This window comes from Pseudophryne corroboree, chromosome 10 (assembly GCF_028390025.1).
Source record: "Pseudophryne corroboree isolate aPseCor3 chromosome 10, aPseCor3.hap2, whole genome shotgun sequence".
Lineage (NCBI taxonomy): Eukaryota > Metazoa > Chordata > Amphibia > Anura > Myobatrachidae > Pseudophryne > Pseudophryne corroboree.
Window position 1 is genome coordinate 268304242 of NC_086453.1, and position 18606 is coordinate 268322847.

General features: G+C 45.6%; 1 protein-coding gene across 1 annotated transcript in view; it reads right to left on the reverse strand.

Moving 5' to 3' along the window:
* The window catches only part of LOC134965294 (uncharacterized), a 282440-nt gene that overhangs the window by 207898 nt on the left and 55936 nt on the right, over positions 1-18606 (reverse strand). The window contains exons 10-12 of the mRNA XM_063941773.1: positions 15527-15725; positions 14513-14649; positions 12995-13132 (exon numbers count right to left, since the gene is read on the reverse strand). Of these exons, the coding sequence (XP_063797843.1) occupies positions 12995-13132; positions 14513-14649; positions 15527-15725 (474 nt within the window). The remainder of the gene's footprint in view (positions 1-12994; positions 13133-14512; positions 14650-15526; positions 15726-18606) is intronic.

The following is an 18606-nucleotide window of genomic DNA, read 5'->3' on the forward strand; positions in this document are numbered from 1 at the left end:
GGGAAGACCTAATTAAAAATTGGATCTGAATCGGCGGCTACTATGACTTCCTTTCTCCCAAATGCTACTCCTTCTGCACAGAAGGCAAAAGGTACCACTTTTCCCTGCTTTCAGCCTTAAGGGAAAGCGAAGGTCAGGCATACCCGAGATTGTCTCATGCTCCCAACAACCACTAAGCCCAAGGCCTAACAATCCTGGGCTGCTTGTCAGCCTGCTTCTCATGACAAGCCTGCAGCATGACGGGACAAGCCTCCCCCTGGGGGATCCCAGGGTGGGGGGAAGGGCGACTTCTACGATTCATCCAGGTCTGGTTAATAACCACTTCAGATGCATGGATGCGAGAAGTTATCTCTCACGGGTACGCAGTCTCTTTCAAGAGATGTCCCCCACGACCGTTCTGTACAACCGTTATCACTTTGGATCCATTACAGGTGCAAGCTCTACAGATGGTTGTGCGTTCCTTCCTGGATACAGGAGTGGTAGTGCTGGTATCTCTGTCCCAGAGAGGCAAAGGATACTACTCGACCCTGTTTCTAGTGATGGGTCTTTCCGGCTTATTCTCAACCTCAAATCACTGAACAAGTTAGTGAGAGTGTCCACGTTCCGTATGGAAACACTGCGCTCAATTGTACTGGTCATGGAACCTGGAGACTATTTGGTATCCCTGGATTTACAAGATGCTTATCTGCATATACCTATTGCCATATCGCATCAGCAATATCTGTGGTTTGCTATTGGAAACCTTCATTATCAGTTCCAGGCTCTGCCATTTGGACTGGCCATGGCCCCTCGGATCTTCACCAAGGTTATGGCTGTGATGACGGCTCATCTACGTTGTCAGGGAATCAGGATCCTGCCATATCTGGACGACTTGCTGATCCTGGCGAACTCCCAGGATGTCCTCCTCAGTCATCTGCAACTGACGGTATGCTTCCTACAAGCCCACGGGCAGCTCGTCAACTGGAAGAAGTCCTCGCTGGTCCCTGCTCGGAGCATGGTGCACCTGGGGGCACTGCTGGACACACACAGCCAAAGACTGTTTCTGTCTCCAGAGAAAGTCCTGAGACTTCAGAACAGGATCAGATACTTCCTCTCTTGCCCAAGAGTGTCGATACACTCGTCGATTAAAGTACTAGGACTCATTGGGTCGGCTTTCGACATGGTAGAGTACGATCAATTTCATTCCTGCCCTCTACAGAGGTTAATCCTTTCCAAGTGGGATGGCCAGCCTCATCGGATCAGGTCTCAAATTACCTCCTTGACTCCGGAAGTTCGTCTATCACTGAGCTGGTGGCTACAGGACCAGCAGTTGAGCAGGGGCCATCCTTTCTGGACCCCCAACTGGGTCCTACTGACTACGTATGCCAGTCTGAGGGGTTGGGGTGCGGTGCTGGAGCAACACTCTCTCCAGGGTCGGTGGACCAAGGAGGAATCTCTCCTCCCGATAAACATTCTGGAATTGCGGGCAGTGTTCAATGCTTTGACTCTTGCCCCTGCCTAAATACAGAACAGGCTTGTTCAAGTACAATCAGACAACGCCACCGTGGTGGCATACATAAACCATCAAGGCGGGACTCGAAGCTGCATGGCAATGATGGAAGTGTCAAAAATCCTTTGTTTGGTGGAACGCCATCTGCCAGTAATATTGGCAGTGTTCATTCTGGGAGTCCTCAACTGGGAAGCGGATTTCCTCAGTCATCAGGACGTACAGGCCGGAGAGTGGAGTCTTCATCAGGAAGTTTTTCAACTCCTAGTGGACAAGTGAGGTCTACCAGATGCACACCTGATAGCATCACGACACAATCACAAATTTCCGGTCTTTGGATCAAGAACAAGGGATCCTCAAGCAGCGTTCGTGGATGCAGTGGCAATTCCATGGAACTTTCGGCTGCCCTACGTGTTCCCTCCAGTGTCACTTCTGCCCAGGGTACTATAGAAGTTCAAGCAAGAAGGAGGAAAACTACTTCTAGTCGCTCCGGCTTGGCTCAGACGGCACTGGTTCTCAGACCTGCAGGGTCTATCGATAGAGCGTCCTCTTCTACATCCTCAACGCCCAGACCTCCTCGTTCAGGACCCTTGTGTCTACCCAAATCTGGCCAGACTGGCTTTGAAGGCATGGCTCTTGAAGCTTCACTCCTGAGGGCCAAAGGATTCTCTGAGGCGGTTAACCAAACTATGCTAAAGGCCCACAAACCGGCTTCTGCACGGATTTATTATAGGGTCTAGAATTCTTACTTCACCGGGTGTGCTGCTAAGAATTATGATGCTTCCAAGTTTAGTACTTCCAGACTTCTGGCTTTTTTGCAACAAGGCCTGGATTTAGGACTTCGTCTGGCCTCCCTCAAGGTTCACATATCTGCCTTGTCGGTGTGGTTTCAGAGAAAAATTGTGTCTATACCTGACGTTCATACATTCACTCAGGGCGTACTGCGGATTCAGCCTCCCTATGTCCCTCCTGTGGCTCCATGGGATTTGTCTGTTGTCCCGAATGCCCTGCAAGAGTCTCCATTTGAACCTCTTGAGTCAGTGGACCTTAAATGGCTCACAGTCAAGGTCCTGTTTCTGCTGGCTATTGCCTCTGCTAGAAGGGTGTGAGGCTTAGGCGCTTTGTCCTGTCGTCCACCCTTTTTGATATTTCATCATGACCGAGCTGTTCTTAGAACTTGCCTTGGTTATTTACCTAAGGTGGTATCATCTTTTCACCTTAATCAAGAGATTGTGGTTCCAGCCTTCATTTCTTTAGAATTGTCCTACAAAGAATGGTCTGTGGATGTGGTACGGGCTCTCCGTATATATGTGGAGAGGACTGCCTCTGTCAGGATATCAGATACCCTCATCGTACTGTTTGGTTTCCACAAACGTGGCTGGCCTGCGAATAAGCAAACCTTGGCCAGATTGATTAGAATAGTGATTGCACAAGCTTATGTGCAGGCTGGACTCCCTGCTCCTGCTTCTATTAAAGCCCATTCTACTCGGTCTGTTGGACCCTCTTGGGCGGCCCGTTGTGGCGCGCCAACAGAACAATTGTGCAAGGCAGCAACGTGGTCCTCAGTGAACACGTTTATTAGATTCTATGTGTCACAACTGAGGGCTGGTGTTGACCTGAAACAGCCTCATTTGTAGGGGCTGGTGTAAATCTGGGCGGTAGAATAGGACTCCTAGACATACAGATGACTTGTACCACCAGTGCCCGAAGGGGTGACCACGACAACAAGGATAAAATGAATGTTTGTTTATTGAACACAGTTCTGATGGTACATCGGCAGTTGCAAAGATATGATATGAAAAATGATTAAAAACAGTACACAGTTCCACAAGAAATAGCAAAAGCTGGTATTTCCTTAGGTGTGGTATCCGCATAAGGCTAGCTTGGGAGATTAGGAGATGGAGAGTCCTTTTACCATCACCTAGGTGCTGTATGGTAGATGAAAGCTGGAACTGGTCAACAGATGTTGTACAGAGGCTGAACGTGCTGTAGAGTGAGTGGTACACGTAGACTGCCGGTTTTGCCGGATGGAACCGGTAACAAAGAACTGTGGATGAAGTGCAGATGAACCAGTGTTAGCAGAGGAGTTGAATGACACTGGTGACGCTAGAGATCGATGAATTTGAAGAACAGATGACTTGAGCACTGAAGATATTAGGGAAACCGATGGCGGAGCACCAATGACATCAGGAAGCTGAACACCGCTGGGAGCCAAATGCTGGAAGCCGGTGTTTTAGAGCACTGCCAATAGCAGAAGGCAATAAGGATACTATGGAGTCAGGCAGGCACCGCAGGGTGGTGATTGGTGCGGGTCTCTGAAGAACTGAAGACACAGGAGCTGGAATACCTGGAACACAGTAATCACAGAGAGCAGAGACAGGATACACTGGTAATAACTAGAGATGAGCGGGTTCGGTTCCTCGGAATCCGAACCCGCCCGAACTTCATTTTTTTTTACACGGGTCCGAGCGACTCGGATCTTCCCGCCTTGCTCGGTTAACCCGAGCGCGCCCGAACGTCATCATCCCGCTGTCGGATTCTCGCGAGGCTCGGATTCTATCGCGAGACTCGGATTCTATATAAGGAGCCGCGCGTCACCGCCATTTTCACACGTGCATTGAGATTCATAGGGAGAGGACGTGGCTGGCGTCCTCTCCGTTTATAGAGAAGAGAGTGAGACAGTAGAGAGAGACACAGTAGTAATTTTGGGGAGCATTAGGAGGAGTACTAGACTAGTTACTTGCTGAAGTGATAGATAGTGTGACTGTATTATCTGACTTGTGGGGGAGACACTGACAGTGGGGAGCAGTTAGAGTCTGAGAGCAGGACTCAGGAGTACATATAACGTACAGTGCACACTTTTGCTGCCAGAGTGCCACACTGCCATTGTGACCACACTGACCACCAGTATAATATATATTGTGATTGTCTGCTTAGGAGTACTACTTGCAAGTTGCTGATAGTGTGACCAGTGACCTGACCACCAGTTTAATAATCACCACCAGTTTAATATATATATATATATATATATATATAATTGTATATAATATATATATAATATTGTATACCACCTACCCGTGTTTTTTTTCTTTTCTTTCTTCTTTATACATACTACTATAGTAGCTTACTGTAGCAGTCTGCGGTGCTGCTGAGCTGACAGTGTCCAGCAGGTCCGTCATCAGTCATTACATAATAAATATATCTACCTGTCCGGCTGCAGTACTAGTGTGATATAATATATATTGATTTCATCTCATTATCATCCAGTCTATATTAGCAGCAGACACAGTACGGTAGTCCACGGCTGTAGCTACCTCTGTGTCGGCAGTCGCTCGTCCATCCATAATTGTATACCACCTACCCGTGTTTTTTTTTTCTTTCTTCTTTATACATACTACTATAGTAGCTTACTGTAGCAGTCTGCGGTGCTGCTGAGCTGACAGTGTCCAGCAGGTCCGTCATCAGTCATTACATAATAAATATATCTACCTGTCCGGCTGCAGTACTAGTGTGATATAATATATATTGATTTCATCTCATTATCATCCAGTCTATATTAGCAGCAGACACAGTACGGTAGTCCACGGCTGTAGCTACCTCTGTGTCGGCAGTCGCTCGTCCATCCATAATTGTATACCACCTACCCGTGGTTTTTTTTTTTCTTTCTTCTTTATACATACTACTATAGTAGCTTACTGTAGCAGTCTGCGGTGCTGCTGAGCTGACAGTGTCCAGCAGGTCCGTCATCAGTCATTACATAATAAATATATCTACCTGTCCGGCTGCAGTACTAGTGTGATATAATATATATTGATTTCATCTCATTATCATCCAGTCTATATTAGCAGCAGACACAGTACGGTAGTCCACGGCTGTAGCTACCTCTGTGTCGGCAGTCGCTCATCCATCCATAATTGTATACCACCTACCCGTGTTTTTTTTTTCTTCTTTCTTCTTTATACATACTACTATAGTAGCTTACTGTAGCAGTCTGCGGTGCTGCTGAGCTGACAGTGTCCAGCAGGTCCGTCATCAGTCATTACATAATAAATATATCTACCTGTCCGGCTGCAGTACTAGTGTGATATAATATATATTGATTTCATCTCATTATCATCCAGTCTATATTAGCAGCAGACACAGTACGGTAGTCCACGGCTGTAGCTACCTCTGTGTCGGCAGTCGCTCGTCCATCCATAATTGTATACCACCTACCTGTGGTTTTTTTTTTCTTTCTTCTTTATACATACTACTATAGTAGCTTACTGAAGCAGTCTGCGGTGCTGCTGAGCTGACAGTGTCCAGCAGGTCCGTCATCAGTCATTACATAATAAATATATCTACCTGTCCGGCTGCAGTACTAGTGTGATATAATATATATTGATTTCATCTCATTATCATCCAGTCTATATTAGCAGCAGACACAGTACGGTAGTCCACGGCTATAGCTACCTCTGTGTCGGCAGTCGCTCATCCATCCATAATTGTATACCACCTACCCGTGGGTTTTTTTTTTCTTTCTTCTTTATACATACTACTATAGTAGCTTACTGTAGCAGTCTGCGCTGCTGCTGAGCTGACAGTGTCCAGCAGGTCCGTCATCAGTCATTACATAATAAATATATCTACCTGTCCGGCTGCAGTACTAGTGTGATATAATATATATTGATTTCATCTCATTATCATCCAGTCTATATTAGCAGCAGACACAGTACGGTAGTCCACGGCTGTAGCTACCTCTGTGTCGGCAGTCGCTCGTCCATCCATAATTGTATACCACCTACCCGTGGTTTTTTTTTTTCTTTCTTCTTTATACATACTACTATAGTAGCTTACTGTAGCAGTCTGCGGTGCTGCTGAGCTGACAGTGTCCAGCAGGTCCGTCATCAGTCATTACATAATAAATATATCTACCTGTCCGGCTGCAGTACTAGTGTGATATAATATATATTGATTTCATCTCATTATCATCCAGTCTATATTAGCAGCAGACACAGTACGGTAGTCCACGGCTGTAGCTACCTCTGTGTCGGCAGTCGCTCGTCCATCCATAATTGTATACCACCTACCCGTGTTTTTTTTTCTTTCTTCTTTATACATACTACTATAGTAGCTTACTGTAGCAGTCTGCGGTGCTGCTGAGCTGACAGTGTCCAGCAGGTCCGTCATCAGTCATTACATAATAAATATATCTACCTGTCCGGCTGCAGTACTAGTGTGATATAATATATATTGATTTCATCTCATTATCATCCAGTCTATATTAGCAGCAGACACAGTACGGTAGTCCACGGCTGTAGCTACCTCTATGTCGGCAGTCGCTGGTCCATCCATAATTGTATACCACCTACCCGTGGTTTTTTTTTTCTTTCTTCTTGATACATACTACTATAGTAGCTTACTGTAGCAGTCTGCGGTGCTGCTGAGCTGACAGTGTCCAGCAGGTCCGTCATCAGTCATTACATAATAAATATATATACCTGTCCGGCTGCAGTACTAGTGATATTATATATATATATATATATATATTAATTTCATCTCATTATCATCCAGTCTATATTAGCAGCAGACACAGTACGGTAGTCCACGGCTGTAGCTACCTCTGTGTCGGCAGTCGCTGGTCCATCCATAAGTATACTAGTATCCATCCATCTCCATTGTTTACCTGAGGTGCCTTTTAGTTATGCCTATTAAAATATGGAGAACAAAAATGTTGAGGTTCCAAAATTAGGGAAAGATCAAGATCCACTTCCACCTCGTGCTGAAGCTGCTGCCACTAGTCATGGCCGAGACGATGAAATGCCAGCAACGTCGTCTGCCAAGGCCGATGCCCAATGTCATAGTACAGAGCATGTAAAATCCAAAACACCAAATATCAGTAAAAAAAGGACTCCAAAATCTAAAATAAAATTGTCGGAGGAGAAGCGTAAACTTGCCAATATGCCATTAACCACACGGAGTGGCAAGGAACGGCTGAGGCCCTGGCCTATGTTCATGGCTAGTGGTTCAGCTTCACATGAGGATGGAAGCACTCAGCCTCTCGCTAGAAAAATGAAAAGACTCAAGCTGGCAAAAGCACCGCAAAGAACTGTGCGTTCTTCGAAATCCCAAATCCACAAGGAGAGTCCAATTGTGTCGGTTGCGATGCCTGACCTTCCCAACACTGGACGTGAAGAGCATGCGCCTTCCACCATTTGCACGCCCCCTGCAAGTGCTGGAAGGAGCACCCGCAGTCCAGTTCCTGATAGTCAGATTGAAGATGTCAGTGTTGAAGTACACCAGGATGAGGAGGATATGGGTGTTGCTGGCGCTGGGGAGGAAATTGACAAGGAGGATTCTGATGGTGAGGTGGTTTGTTTAAGTCAGGCACCCGGGGAGACACCTGTTGTCCGTGGGAGGAATAGGGCCGTTGACATGCCTGGTGAAAATACCCAAAAAATCAGCTCTTCGGTGTGGAAGTATTTCACCAGAAATGCGGACAACATTTGTCAAGCCGTGTGTTGCCTTTGTCAAGCTGTAATAAGTAGGGGTAAGGACGTTAACCACCTCGGAACATCCTCCCTTATACGTCACCTGCAGCGCATTCATAATAAGTCGGTGACAAGTTCAAAAACTTTGGGCGACAGCGGAAGCAGTCCACTGACAAGTAAATCCCTTCCTCTTGTAACCAAGCTCACGCAAACCACCCCACCAACTCCCTCAGTGTCAATTTCCTCCTTCCCCAGGAATGCCAATAGTCCTGCAGGCCATGTCACTGGCAATTCTGACGAGTCCTCTCCTGCCTGGGATTCCTCCGATGCATCCTTGCGTGTAACGCCTACTGCTGCTGGCGCTGCTGTTGTTGCTGCTGGGAGTCGATGGTCATCCCAGAGGGGAAGTCGTAAGCCCACTTTTACTACTTCCACCAAGCAATTGACTGTCCAACAGTCCTTTGCGAGGAAGATGAAATATCACAGCAGTAATCCTGTTGCAAAGCGGATAACTGAGGCCTTGACAACTATGTTGGTGTTAGACGTGCGTCCGGTATCCGCCGTTAGTTCACAGGGAACTAGACAATTTCTTGAGGTAGTGTGCCCCCGTTACCAAATACCATCTAGGTTCCACTTCTCTAGGCAGGCGATACCGAGAATGTACACGGACGTCAGAAAAAGACTCACCAGTGTCCTAAAAAATGCAGTTGTACCCAATGTCCACTTAACCACGGACATGTGGACAAGTGGAGCAGGGCAGGGTCCGGACTATATGACTGTGACAGCCCACTGGGTAGATGTATGGACTCCCGCCGCAAGAACAGCAGCGGCGGCACCAGTAGCAGCATCTCGCAAACGCCAACTCTTTCTTAGGCAGGCTACGCTTTGTATCACCGGTTTCCAGAATACGCACACAGCTGAAAACCTCTTACGGCAACTGAGGAAGATCATCGCGGAATGGCTTACCCCAATTGGACTCTCCTGTGGATTTGTGGCATCGGACAACGCCAGCAATATTGTGTGTGCATTAAATATGGGCAAATTCCAGCACGTCCCATGTTTTGCACATACCTTGAATTTGGTGGTGCAGAATTTTTTAAAAAACGACAGGGGCGTGCAAGAGATGCTGTCGGTGGCCAGAAGAATTGCGGGACACTTTCGGCGTACAGGCACCACGTACAGAAGACTGGAGCACCACCAAAAACGCCTCAACCTGCCCTGCCATCATCTGAAGCAAGAAGTGGTAACGAGGTGGAATTCAACCCTATATATGCTTCAGAGGTTAGAGGAGCAGCAAAAGGCCATTCAAGCCTATACAATTGAGCACGATATAGGAGGTGGAATGTACCTGTCTCAAGCGCAGTGGAGAATGATTTCAACGTTGTGCAAGGTTCTGCAACCTTTTGAACTTGCCACACGTGAAGTCAGTTCAGACACTGCCAGCCTGAGTCAGGTCATTCCCCTCATCAGGCATTTGCAGAAGAAGCTGGAGGCATTGAAGGAGGAGCTAAAAGGGAGCGATTCCGCTAGGCATGTGGGACTTGTGGATGGAGCCCTTAATTCGCTTAACAAGGATTCACGGGTGGTCAATCTGTTGAAATCAGAGCACTACATTTTGGCCACCGTGCTCGATCCTAGATTTAAAACCTACCTTGGATCTCTCTTTCCGGCAGACACAAGTCTGCTGGGGTTCAAAGACCTGCTGCTGACAAAATTGTCAAGTCAAGCGGAACGCGACCTGTCAACATCTCCTCCTTCACATTCTCCCGCAACTGGGGGTGCGAGGAAAAGGCTCAGAATTCCGAGCCCACCCGCTGGCGGTGATGCAGGGCAGTCTGGAGCGACTGCTGATGCTGACATCTGGTCCGGACTGAAGGACCTGACAACGATTACGGACATGTCGTCTACTGTCACTGCATATGATTCTCTCCCCATTGAAAGAATGGTGGAGGATTATATGAGTGACCGCATCCAAGTAGGCACGTCAGACAGTCCGTACTTATACTGGCAGGAAAAAGAGGCAATTTGGAGGCCCTTGCACAAACTGGCTTTATTCTACCTAAGTTGCCCTCCCACAAGTGTGTACTCCGAAAGAGTGTTTAGTGCCGCCGCTCACCTTGTCAGCAATCGGCGTATGAGGTTACTTCCAGAAAATGTGGAGAAGATGATGTTCATTAAAATGAATTATAATCAATTCCTCCGTGGAGACATTGACCAGCAGCAATTGCCTCCACAAAGTACACAGGGAGCTGAGATGGTGGATTCCAGTGGGGACGAATTGATAATCTGTGAGGAGTGGGATGTACACGGTGATATATCGGAGGATGATGATGAGGTGGACATCTTGCCTCTGTAGAGCCAGTTTGTGCAAGGAGAGATTAATTGCTTCTTTTTCGGTAGGGGTCCAAACCAACCCGTCATTTCAGTCACAGTCGTGTGGCAGACCCTGTCACTGAAATGATGGGTTGGTTAAAGTGTGCATGTCCTGTTTATACAACATAAGGGTGGGTGGGAGGGCCCAAGGACAATTCCATCTTGCACCTCTTTTTTCTTTCATTTTTATTTGCGTCATGTGCTGTTTGGGGAGTGTTTTTTTGGAAGGGCCATCCTGCGTGACACTGCAGTGCCACTCCTAGATGGGCCAGGTGTTTGTGTCGGCCACTAGGGTCGCTTATCTTACTCACACAGCTACATCATTGCGCCTCTTTTTTTCTTTGCGTCATGTGCTGTTTGGGGAGTGTTTTTTGGAAGGGCCATCCTGCGTGACACTGCAGTGCCACTCCTAGATGGGCCAGGTGTTTGTGTCGGCCACTAGGGTCGCTTATCTTACTCACACAGCTACCTCATTGCGCCTCTTTTTTTCTTTGCGTCATGTGCTGTTTGGGGAGTGTTTTTTGGAAGGGCCATCCTGCGTGACACTGCAGTGCCACTCCTAGATGGGCCAGGTGTTTGTGTCGGCCACTAGGGTCGCTTATCTTACTCACACAGCTACCTCATTGCGCCTCTTTTTTTCTTTGCGTCATGTGCTGTTTGGGGAGTGTTTTTTGGAAGGGCCATCCTGCGTGACACTGCAGTGCCACTCCTAGATGGGCCAGGTGTTTGTGTCGGCCACTAGGGTCGCTTATCTTACTCACACAGCTACCTCATTGCGCCTCTTTTTTTCTTTGCGTCATGTGCTGTTTGGGGAGTGTTTTTTGGAAGGGCCATCCTGCGTGACACTGCAGTGCCACTCCTAGATGGGCCAGGTGTTTGTGTCGGCCACTAGGGTCGCTTAGCTTAGTCATCCAGCGACCTCGGTGCAAATTTTAGGACTAAAAATAATATTGTGAGGTGTGAGGTATTCAGAATAGACTGAAAATGAGTGGAAATTATGGTTTTTGAGGTTAATAATACTTTGGGATCAAAATGACCCCCAAATTCTATGATTTAAGCTGTTTTTTAGTGTTTTTTGAAAAAAACACCCGAATCCAAAACACACCCGAATCCGACAAAAAAAATTCGGTGAGGTTTTGCCAAAACGCGGTCGAACCCAAAACACGGCCGCGGAACCGAACCCAAAACCAAAACACAAAACCCGAAAAATTTCAAGTGCACATCTCTAGTAATAACAACCAAAGCACTAACAACTTCCTGGTTCAGGATCAGTCCTTTTATACCCTCAGCAGTGCAGGGACTGGATCAGCAATCAGGCAGAACTCAACGATGCTGTAGATTGGAGGAAATAGCGTCATGTGATCAGAACCAACATGGCTGCGCCCATACTGGTCTTTGGAGGGAAACCTGGTTTGTAATCCCATACGGAGATTTTGCAGTAATGGCGGCTCCGGCCGCAGGGGACAGTGGACTCCAAGCTGCACAGCAAACCCATAGAGCCGGCGGCAGAGGCCACAGCGGGCGAGAGGCACCGCACAGACCTGTTAGTGCTTTGAACTGTAATAATAGCAGCAAAGGCCGCAGCTGACAGGGGACGCCACACTGATCCATCCAGGCGCTGAGAGCGCAGCAATGGCGGCGGAGGCCACGATGGCTAGAAACGCCATTCCACTTATAAGAGTTCCTTGTGACAGCATCTGCGGACTGGCAGAGAGGAGATATGAAGTAAGGATGTTTAGCATCATGATTGAGACTCGGCCCTGGAACGCTGAGCCAGCCTCAGGAGACACCTGAAAGGTAAATAATGGTGTCCTGTAACCTGGATCGTGACACTATACTTTTGATACTAGGATGCTTCCTTTGGACGCTAGGTTCTCATACCCACTAAGGTGCGTCCCCTCCCTTGAGGAACTGCTTTAGGACATCCACGATGTATTCCCTGTGGAACACAGTGTACCCCGCTGCAGAAAAGGAGATTTATGGTAGACTTACCATGGTTAAATCTCTTTCTGCGAGGTACACTGGGTTCCACAGGGCGCCCACCCTGACGCACTTAGCTTCTTTGGGTTTGTATGGCATTAGCCGCTAGTCCCTTCTCCTGTTGTGAGAACGTGGTTCTATGTGACTAACCTCTGCCTCCTCTATTACCTGCTTCTGCATTGGACTGGTTAACAAAACTGAGCTCACAGTGCCAGGAGGCGGGGTTATAGAGGAGGCCCCGCAATGCATTCTGGGACAGTCTAAAGCTTTAGCCTGTTGGTGCCTCTGGATCAAGATCCATCTCTACACCCCGATGTATTCCCTGTGGAACCCAGTGTACCTCGCAGAAAGAGATTTCACCGTGGTAAGTCTACCATAAATCTCTCTCTCTCTCTCTCTCTCTCTATCTCTCTTTCTCTCTCTATATATATATATATATATAAAATCAGTGGCTTATTGTGAATAGACAGAAGGCATTTTTCGGAATTTAATGGCAATGAATAGAACCTCAGGGCTATCTGACTGGAGCATTTACATTTACAGTTGATCATTTTTCAAGAGGCTCTTCGGAGATAGCACCAGTGTTACCTCTAAAAATATTAATTTATCTTTGGTTTAATATACGATATTTTAATTTAAAAAGTAATTTTCAAAGCCTTTTTCAATAAAAGAGTCATAGTAATACCTCTTGTTTGTTTTGAATATAGTTTTCCACTATAGAACTTGAATATAGCTTTGGATAGCCAGTAATACTTAGATGTTTCACAAACGTCTCTTTTAAAGTGCTCACTTCATATACAAGTTTTTCATAGAACACCTTTACCTGCAAGAAGAAAATGGAAACCTTGTTAACCCTTCCTCGTTGTAAACAAAACAGAATATCCGTGGTAGTTCTAAGGAAGCCTAGAAACCAGACTTGACCCTAAGGAGGCTTTTGTTTGTCTCTACTTACTAGAAGTAATTTCCTCTTTAAAAATATTTGTACAGTACTCTCAAAAGGTAAGCCCCAAACAAGCCCTTGGCTGTGTAACTAATCTGCATCAGACAAAACCTAGATTGGATGTTGACATCTTTAAGTGAGCGACAGTGTACTAGTAGTTATTGGGTGCACCAGCAGAGTTCTTTTCATTATTCAGTGGTTCCTAATGAGTGTCATCTGTGACCCCACGGGCACTAAGAACTACATAGCTTCTATTAACTATAATGTCACTATATCACTTTCATCTACTTAAAATAGCTGCTGCTTCAGTTCTTTTTTCAACTAAGTATACACCTAAAACAAAGTATGAAGTCCTATGGTAAAACGCGTTGAGTTTTAAAATTGGTGGGAATTTTACATCTTTGATGTTGCAACCCAAGTCCACAAATTCAAACTATGAAGTTACAGCTACATCATACAACAAACATTGTGACAAGCCTGAATTTATCTACTCTTTAGTACATGTTTATTTGTAGTGCATCCTAATAAAAAGTGTAGCATTTAAGCAAGATGGAAACACCACATGTGAAAAACCAGACAATCTGGGTAATCATTTTTGAGTTATTGATTTAGGGGTCTGTTTACTAAAACTTGGACGGAGATAAAGTGGATGGAGGTAAAGTACCAGCCAATCGACTCCTAACTGACGTTTTTCAAACCCAGGCTGTGACATGGCAGTTAGAAGCCGATTGGCTGGGACTTTATCTCTGTCGACTTTACCTCCATACAAGGCTTAGTAAATTGACCCCTTAGTACACTATTGTTTAAATACACAACTAGATATAACTTTATAGTGGCTTTGAGTGATATGATGATGAAAGAAACAAGATCACAAGGTAAGATATCATATTTGATGATAAAGTGTCCCAAGCTATATTCTATAGAACTGTATAGAATGCTAGCTTGTGACACCTTATAATGAGATGGCTAGCATATCACGCCAATTTCTGGCCGGCAGGAAAATTAAATGAAGAACATCTGTAATTATTTAATTTGGGGACAGGTTTCATATTAATTGAAATGCTCCATATTCATGAATATTGATTGTAGTGTAGGTGATGGGAACACAGTGAATCACTACTAATATCTAAGGTCAGTTTTTATCCTATCTACTACCAATGGCATCTGGTGCTTATTTGAGTATTTCTTGCATATTATTACTTTTCTACTTTCTCATATCGTTTATTATACTTACAATATTTGGCCAGTTAGCTGCTTACATACCTCTTCTTTTAGTTGACCAAGCTTTGATGTAACCAGAAAGGACTGCTTGAGCAAAATATCATAGAACATGTGTGCGTTAAAACTTTCCATGTCTATCTGCTGTTCATAATCCCAAAATTCATCATCTGCAATAAATTCTAAACATGATAGGTTCTAGTTTAGTGGTTCAAATGCAACAGATATTATTTGTATATGTAACAAAAAGCATACAGATGGGCAGTATGGGGCAGTACGGATGGTATAATGGTTAGCATTACTGCCTCACAGCAATGAGGTCATGGGTTCGATAACCACCAGAGTGGAGTTAGTTTATTTTCCCTGTGCTTTGTTGGTTTCCATCAGGTACTCTGGTTTTCGTCCCACAATCCAAAACTATACTGATAGGTTAATTGGCTCCTGACAAGAAATAACCCTAGTGTGTAAGAGTTTGTGTATGTTCATGTGTTTAGCGCAAACTGGATGGTTCAAGTGATTCATATCTGTGCAACAATGATAAAAAGTAAATTGCTGTAAATACTCTTTTCATCGTAAAACCATACGTACACCTCTAGGACATTAATATGGATGTAAAAGAGAACAAAAGTTCAACTGCCAAAGCAATGCATGCCAATAATAATTGGTGTAACCCCACCGGTTACTTGATGACCAGTCAGCCACCTGGCCACAAATCAGAAGTATTAAAATTGTATTTCTATTTTCCTCATGTGTCCCTTAACCTGACCCAAACCAGGAAGTAAAAAGAACGCATAAGCGACCACTTTACTTCCTTTTCTTTTCCAGCACAGGCTGTCATTGGAGTCCATGACCCATTAATGGCCTCCTGTTTAATGCCTATGAAAAATGTTCTCTATCAATGCAAAATGTGGTCTTTTGGGTTCAGCCATTTTTTTCTTAAACTGGCCCCTAAATGCTGCCATTACCACTCTTTGTTTTTCAGTTAAAATGTATACATTATCATCATTTGTATTATGTACTCTTATAAATATATTATAAAAGCCTTAAAGAGCAACTTACTCTGACATCTCCGTCTATCAGTCTCATTCCAAGTTTTGTCCAGCTGGCCTTTTATTCTCATCCGAGGATGAAGTTTCTTACTTGTCATTACTGTTGATCCTTTAGATGAATAACTATCCAAGTTAAATTTCAGCTGTAAGTTTCGAAACTTGGGGCAACCAACAGTTTTGGGTGTCCAGCCCAAGTCTCTGAACCAAACCTGTAAAACATGCCAAGTATTAAAAACAACAACAGCAACAACAACAACTACTACTATGTTACACACTGAAGAAAGGAGACATTATGAGAGAATAAAATATTTCAGTATTATTATCACCAAACAAAAACTTTTCAATTTCAAAGTATATTGAACATTTTGTAACAAGGGGTACATCACCCCGTGAATATGGCCCTAATAATTGTTCGGCTAGGACAGGGTAGGGCAATGTGTGGCAATCCAGCTGCTGTTGAATTACACATCCAGCATGCCATGCCACGAGGCCTGGTGATGGAGTGAAGGGGGGGAGGGGCTGGCGGGGCACAGAGGGTACACTTGTACCAGGCCCTTAGATTTGATTCTGAGGGGTTCTGGACCCTGAGGAATCTTTTGAGTCTGAGACCAGTTCTTGTGTTTCCCTTTCCTTTGCTACTCTGTATATTGCATGGCACAGGCAGAATGAGTGGGAGCTTGGCTGTTGCCGGTATGGGTCACAATAAAGTTTGTTTTGTCCAGATGCAGCATGTGTGACATCATGACGTTGCACCGCTAGACAGCAGAGGAACAGAGCCGCCCCCAAAGATGGAACAGCAGAATCAACATGTAGCAGAAGATAACTGTGGGTTGGGAAGACACAGGTTGTGTGCTGGTTTAGGAGGCTGGAGCTAAAAGTTCATGGGGGATGGGGAAACAGAGGATAATGGGGCTGAAAGACATGGGGTGAAAGGGAAGGCTGAGAGATACGGAGAGGCTGAGAGACCTAAGCAGGCTGCCAGACACAGTGGGAGGCAGAGAGACACATGGAGTGGAGGAGGCTGAGAGACACAGGGTGAGGAATGATGCTGAGAGACACATGTCGGAGGTGGAGAGGCTGAGAACCATAGGTAAAATGAGTGGATGCTGGAGATGTAGAGACACAGAGGGATGAGGCTGGAAACACAGGGACTGTGCTTTTTTTTGTATGCAGGGTAAATACTGGCTGTTTTTGCATGTAGCCCACACACACACAGTACAGTTTTATTTTTACATTACAATTTAGAGTCCAGCAAGCACACTCCCCTACCATCTCTTAATCTCGATGCACATTTTAAATCTGCCCACTTGCAGTGCAACATGGTTTTGCCCAGGTGCACATTTGCTCGTTTTTTTTATTTTTTGCTATCTTGACAGGGATCTTGCTCTTGAACCAGCTCTCAGGAAAAAAAAAACCCCCTCTGCCAAACACTACTGACCTAGGTATACAGCTAAATGAATGAATTGTCATTTTTCAGAAATGTGTAATATAATTCAATGTGAAGCTCTCACACATCATATGGGTCTTCGTGTTTCTAATTGCCTTTGCTGTACTATGGTGCAAAGCTGCAACCAACACTCTCAGTGTCATCTTCAGAAACGCTTTGTATCTGATAAATCGTGTTTCTGTCGAAATGTGATAAAGCTACTTTTCATATTTTTGGGGGAGTGCTGGAAAATAGATACTTTTTTGGAATTAGATACTAGTGTACTTTATATTAACATGGTTACTGAGTTGGCACTTTTTAAAGACCTGATCTTCATGTTATTTTGCAATTTTGCTAGTTGAATTCCAGAGATTACTATATATTCTGAACCCTTTTGACCGTCATATTAATGCCCAAAAAGTGATGCTTCATAAACAAACTTTCCCCTACCGCCTTTTCTAGCCAAAGTAAAGCAAGAACTCAAACATTTTATACTTCAAAAGATGAACTGTTTCCATATATACACATGGAGGGGCAGGCAATATGGGCAATTATAAAAAACGTTTTTTTTCTGTATACGGGTATGGTAGGGGGATTACATTACCCGACATCCTTTTGTCCACATCATGCCATTTAGCAGTGGCGTCACTACGGAGGTGCCGTCACCCACCGAGGGGTGACACCAAAATGCAGACTCCTTCCCAGTGACAGTAGCCGGGTGCTGCACTGTAACATTATGTGCAGGACTTGGCTCCTATCACAGTGTAGGAACCAGCACTGTAGACAGACAATCCCTGAGGCAGCACAGCATCTCCCGGACATGGAGACCCCAGGTTCAGGCTGCAAAGTCAGTCCCCTTCCTATGAGACCATGCCACCTATTTGCCAGTGTGTTTTCCCGAAAGCATGCATGGGGTATTTCACAAAGCATACTGACATCCCAGCATCACCTGGACCCCCAGAGTTATGACAGCAGCAGAGGTGCAACTATGTGGATATGCTCGGGTACGGCATACCATTAAGAATGATGCAGCAGGTACACAGTACCACCCGCCACACACTTTGCACCTGTGACCGCCATTACCACAATTATAATGCGCCACCGAGCAAGAAGACCATGGTGCTTGGCAGCATGGCGGCGCCTCTCACTTTGGCAGAGTTCGATGGTGATGTCATGACGTCACATCACGCTTTCTACTCTGGTGGCCGAGGCTGGCACGAAGAGAGGAGGTCCAAAGGAGCCATGGCACTATAAAAACTTTAAACAGGGTGTGCTGGCTCCTCCCCTCTATGCCCCCACCCACAGCTCAGTTTAGAAAAATGTGCTCCAGTGAGTCTTTATTCAATTTCATTTAAACTTATTTTTATTTGGGTACTGTTTGGGCAACAGTTACCTGCATCGTGGGAAGCTTAGGGGGGGACCGGCACTGGCCCCCAGTGGGAGCAGAACCGGATCCCCACTGACAGAACTCGCTCTGGCAGGGTCGTTGTACCGCAGGGCATTGCACTTTGGCAGTCACCTCCAGCAGCATGCCACATACCCCTAAGCCTGAAGTAACGAAGATTGGTGAGTGTTACCCCAGGGCCCTGGTTAGCGGGTCCCCGGGTTCTACGGGTGGCGCAGGGGGACATACAGACTCTCGCTAGGGAGATCTCATAGCCCCC